A 5,411-nucleotide genomic window follows, 5' to 3' on the forward strand; every position below is an offset into this window, starting at 1 on the left:
ATGAACGAGCACAGAAGATAAGACTAGGTAAACACTCATTTATTCTTCAATTTATACTTTTATTAACTTAAAAATAAAAGGCCAAAGTGAGAGGCAACAAGCATTTATTTGAGATCAAAAGAATAGCTTTTCTGGAAGTACTGATTCAGGCAGAAACCCAAAAAGTGTTCTAATTAGGAAGTGAAGACAAAGGGGTATGAGAAAGTTAAGGGGACTAATTATAGAAATAGAAGGAAGGAATTGCTATCAGTGTTCACAAGCTAAGTAAGGACTTTCTCTACATAGATAGAGATAAGCTAACATAGTGATGATAATTCTAAAGAATGTCTTTAATTTTCAGTCCAGTAGTCATGTCTGCTTTCATGATAGTTTTGCAGATAGTTGGAATGTAGTGCTGCTTTAGGCCCAGTCCAAAGGTAATGTTGCCTAGTTTTAACATTCCAAAGTTTGAGGAGTAAGATGTGCAAGGCAGTTTGTCTGAAATGGCAGCTTCTACTCCATTTTGAAGTGGCTCCATTTATATTATTATTTTTCATACTTTTAATTAAAATGTTCCTTTATAGTTATTGGTTTTAGGAAAAACTAGTAGCATTAAGCTTTTGACTCTTCAAGGCTGCGTTCGTTGGTGTGCAGACATTTTTCCCTATTACTTGGCTAGTTTTTCTGCTCACACAGCACCTCCACTATTTGGGGGAAAGTAGAAATTCAAATTCATCGATTTTTAAACTATTGGTTCTTAAGGTTTAGTTTCAGTCACAGCATCATACTCATCTGAATGTTCAAAATGGCTTCAAGAGTATGATTCCAGTTATCTTTCAGAGACGCTTACCAGCAGGATATTTTGCTTCTCCAATCATATCCAATAGACAAAACTCATGTCATTTTTTAACACCATTTTCCCACGCTAGAACAGGAGTTCAAGAGCTGTCTGGTCAAAAAGAATAACAAATGTCCACTAACTCTGTTTCTATAAGTAACCCTCCTACCTACCTACCCCTGTTATTCATAATAGCCAGAACTGAGTGCTTTGATGAACACAAGTTAATTGAAGGACTGTGTTTTGATAGATTCAGAAGTGCTTAGTTTTTATAAAGCTGGGTAATAACTTTAATTGATATAGAAAATCACAAATAGTTTTGGTGGTTGAAACAGGGGTTTTTAATGACCTAAAGGTAAGGCATGTGTAGTTTTTGAAGGCATTTTAAAGTGGAAGATAAATTCCATGCATGTAGTTCCAACAATGCAGGTCAACAGCTGAAGTGACCATAGACATTTGTGCTGCGCTTGCAGAGGCAGACAGCTGGGTGGTGACTGCCCCCTGGTGACAGTGATTGAAATATGCTACAAACTGTAAAATGCTTTCTCATTTCAGGGATCTTAAAATGTGAACACACTGTATGTCTTAGAAATGATGCAATGTCATGAGATAGAAGGAAACTGGCTTTTCTGGCTCTGAGTTTGTGGGAATGGACATAATTAATACAGAATCTTTCAGAATAATCCTTGGAAAACTAAGATGCTGTGTCTTGCTGTCTTTTTCTCAGGGTCCACATATTGTAGGCCTGTGTAAATGCCAGAGGGGCTTAATTCTGAGAATCTGCATCAGGATAACCCTCTTTCTGTTTTTCTTAATAAAACCAGAATTCACTAGCTGTTCCAAATTGCAAATTCAATCTCTAGGCAGAATTCAGAAAGAATGATGTTGTCTTCAGCACTTAAAAAAAATTTGTATCATCTCGTCATCCCACGCTTCCCTGTTACCCCTTCCCCTACTGGCCCCTTACCAGGCACTTATGTCACCTGACTACCAAAGACCCTCACCAGGGGGCCTGGCCTTCCTTACAGTGCTTTGAGTTCATTTTTCTTTTACTATTTATTTTTAAACAGCTGTATTAAGATATAATTTACATACAATGAGCTGCATCATTTAAAGAGTATACTTTGAGTTTTGACATATTTATGCACTCATGAAACCATCACCACAATCAGCATAATGAACGTTTCACTCCCAGAAATTTCCTCTGCCCCTTTGGAGCCCTCCCTGCCTCCCTCCCCCCTCTCTTACCCTTCCATGCACTTCGGTAAGGAACTCTGAGTTAACTGGTTGGGAGAAAGGAGAAAAGTGTTTACTTAGTTACACTATTTTATATCTAAATCTTCCCCTTCCAGAGTTATTTGCATTTTAAAAGATTAGATGTGTGCTATTATTTTCTTTGTGACTTTAAGGCAGGTTTAATCTTTAAAGTATGCCATCCACTTCTTCAGAAAAAAAAAATCCCCTTAGATACAGGATAGGGTCCTAGTATGAAAAATAAAGTTGTACCTGGAACCTTATTTGAAATAGATATAACTTATATTCTCACCTAAAAAGCAAAGAAACAGCTTTCTTAAATAGCTGAACATTGTATTAGACAGAGTATATTAAGATAAACTTCTCGGGCAACAGTGAAAATAGCATTTTAAGGTACAGTTTGATCCTCTGATCTGTTACCTTAGTTTGCTGAGAGTAGGTTATCGATATTCCCAAGACCAAGAGCCCAGCAACCCGGGGCCGGGGGGTAGGAGTGGGGGTGGTGGGGTGGTGGTGAGGTTTGGTGTGCCTCTCACATCAAGCAGCCACATCAGGCTACCTCAGTGGACTCTTGAATTATTGTCATTTTCTTTGTCTGGAGCAACACCAGAAAACACCAAAGACAATCTCTGAGTCAGGATACTAACAAAAAAGGGGATTTTTAAACTGCTGTATAAGGTGTTAAATTCTTTCAAGTTTGGAGATAGCCTAAAGAGTTATGGGTCACTAATGGCCCCCTCCGGTAAGTTTTGCTGTGCTGATCATGGAAATCATTTCTAAAATAGTGCTTTTTACCTGGAACAAAGGAAGGTAGGAATTTTTCAAATTTTATATAGCACAGTGTTAGATATTTGAAGTAGGTATTTAATAAATGTGGAGATCAGGCAGTGTTTGCAATGCATGAGTTGCAGAGAACATATTGTGTTACTTTAAGTAATTACTAGTGAATTCAGAAAATGTATAATATGCTGTGAAATCAGGGCTAGGTTGCCTTTTAAAAAAACACCAATTTAATTATCTACTTCAGAAAATTGGCAGCTTGTAAATTGAGTGATCTGAAAAATTGGCTGTTTCTCACAGGATATGTTGAACTTTTAAAAGCTCTGTATTTTGGACTAAGTATCACACTTTTTTTTTTTTTTTGGCATTAAGTTAAATGGAGACCTTATAGCATCTCAATCTAATCTAATCCCGTTTTTATCCTAGGAGGTAACGAGAAAGCCCGAGAACGTCACATATCGAGAGGAAAACTGTTACCCAGAGAAAGAGTTGACGGTCTTTTGGACCCAGGGTTGGTATATAGCTAAGTCCTAACTCAGTGTTCTCTATTCCATGGTACTTCCTTAGTTTTATAAATCAGTGATTTTAAATTCTGGTTCTTATTGTACGATTCAACCACAAATGTTTATTGAGAAGCTACTATGTGTCAGGCACTGTTCCTGGTGCTAATAATTCATCAATGAACAAAATAGACGAAGATCCTTGCCCAACTGGGGGTTTACGTTGTAGCAGGAGGACATTGAAAATAAATGATGTATGTTGTAAATTATGTAGTATGTTAAAACCGGTGAATGCCATGGGAAGAAGAACAGGTAGACTAGAGAAAGGGGTCAGAAGATGAGAGTCAAGTTGCAATTTTAAATGAGGTGGTTAGGATAGGCCTCATTGAGAAGGTGACATTTGAGCAAAGATTTGAAGGAGTGAAGAGAGACAGCCCTGTAAATATTGGGGAAAGAATGTTGCAGGCAGAGGAAATGGCCAGTGCAAAGGCCCTGAGGTGGGAATGTGCTGGAGGTGCTGATATGCTCAAGGAGCCAGGAGGCCAGTGCGGCTGGGCAGAGGACATGAAGGAGAGAGTAGTAGGAGACAGGGTCAAATTCCATAAGATGTTGTAGGCCAGTGTAAGAGTTTCGACTCTCACTCTGAGAGAAATGGGGAGCTTTTGTGGAGTTTTTAATGTTTGGAAAGAGTTATTCTGGCTGCTGTGTTTTGAGCAGACTGGGCAGCAAAGGTGGGAGCACTGAGACCAGTTAGAGGGCAGTGATTCAGGAGAAACATGACGGTGGCTTGGACAAGGGTACCAGTAGTGGAGATGATGCGAATGTCAGGTTCTGCGTGTGTTGGCAAGAGAGTTGACCCAACAGTATTTCCTGAAGGATTGGGTGGTCGGGTAGTGGAGAGAAGGAAATAAAGACTCCAAAAGTATTTTTTATGACATGCACACACACACTTAACCCAGAGACAAACACTGCCAACACCCAGCATGTATCCTTTTAGGCCGTTTTTATTCATAGGCGTATTAGACACATCATTTTTTAAAAGAAAAATGGAATCATACTAAATGTGAGGTTTTGTAACCTTCTTTTCCCGCCACTTAACTGTATCTTGAACATTTAAGTAAGAGCGAGCTAGAATAATACAGTAGTTAAGACCCTGGTCCCAGATTGCTGTTAAAACCCAGCTCTGCCACTTACTAGGTGTGTGACCTTAGACAAGTGACTTAATCTCTGTGTTTCAGTTTCTTCATCAGTCACTAGGGATCATAATAGGATCCACCTCAGAAGATAGTTCTTAGGAGTAAATGAGTTAGGTTTCCAAAAGTCCTAGAAGACAGCCTGGCACATGGTAATTCTTTCTAATATAGGTGTTATTCTCTTCCTATATTAATAAATACATTTGTATAACATCTTTTAAAATAAGTACCTAGTGTCCTATTGTATGGCTGTACCTTATAAATCACCACAATATTCACACTAGATTTTGTTTTAGATATTCTTTTTTTTGTAGAATACAGCATGCACATTTGAAACATTGACTCATTAAAGAAAAATAGCTTTTCTTTTTCTATGTGTAACTGTTATATTTGGTATAATGACATTAATTAAAGCAACATCCTTTCTTCCCCTCAGGTCTCCGTTTCTGGAATTTTCCCAGTTTGCAGGTTACCAGTTATATGGTAATGAGGAGGTCCCTGCCGGTGGCATTATTACAGGCATTGGGAGAGTATCAGGGTGAGTATTTACTTTCATTCAACCTTGTGGCACGGGCATTCAGCACTCACTGCTTTGCATATTAGCATGCAAGTTTTATGCTATTGATATTATTTAGGACTGAAGCTTCCTATGCAGACACATATTCGATTCACCTGTGGAGCTTTAGAGACAAAAAATCGAGGAGAAAGAAACCCTAGCAAAGATCCCGGGGTCCCAATCCAGAACTCCTGGTGTGGGCTTGGCTTGTGTGGCTTTCCAGGCTCTGTGGTGATCTCTTTCTGTCTCGTGTGAAAAGCCACTGTCTTAGAGGAGTAGCTCTCCCAAGTAACATCAGTGTCACCTGAGAA

The 5,411-nt window shown here is 38.8% G+C and overlaps 1 protein-coding gene across 1 annotated transcript in view; it reads left to right on the forward strand.

Annotated features, from left to right (window-relative positions):
• MCCC2 (methylcrotonyl-CoA carboxylase subunit 2) overlaps nucleotides 1-5,411 on the forward strand; it is an 82,137-nt gene that overhangs the window by 6,823 nt on the left and 69,903 nt on the right. Inside the window, exons 3-5 of the mRNA XM_019631163.1 lie at nucleotides 1-27; nucleotides 3,278-3,362; nucleotides 4,981-5,082. Coding sequence (XP_019486708.1) covers nucleotides 1-27; nucleotides 3,278-3,362; nucleotides 4,981-5,082 — 214 coding nt within the window. The remainder of the gene's footprint in view (nucleotides 28-3,277; nucleotides 3,363-4,980; nucleotides 5,083-5,411) is intronic.

Source organism: Hipposideros armiger, unplaced genomic scaffold (assembly GCF_001890085.2).
Source record: "Hipposideros armiger isolate ML-2016 unplaced genomic scaffold, ASM189008v1 scaffold_984, whole genome shotgun sequence".
Lineage (NCBI taxonomy): Eukaryota > Metazoa > Chordata > Mammalia > Chiroptera > Hipposideridae > Hipposideros > Hipposideros armiger.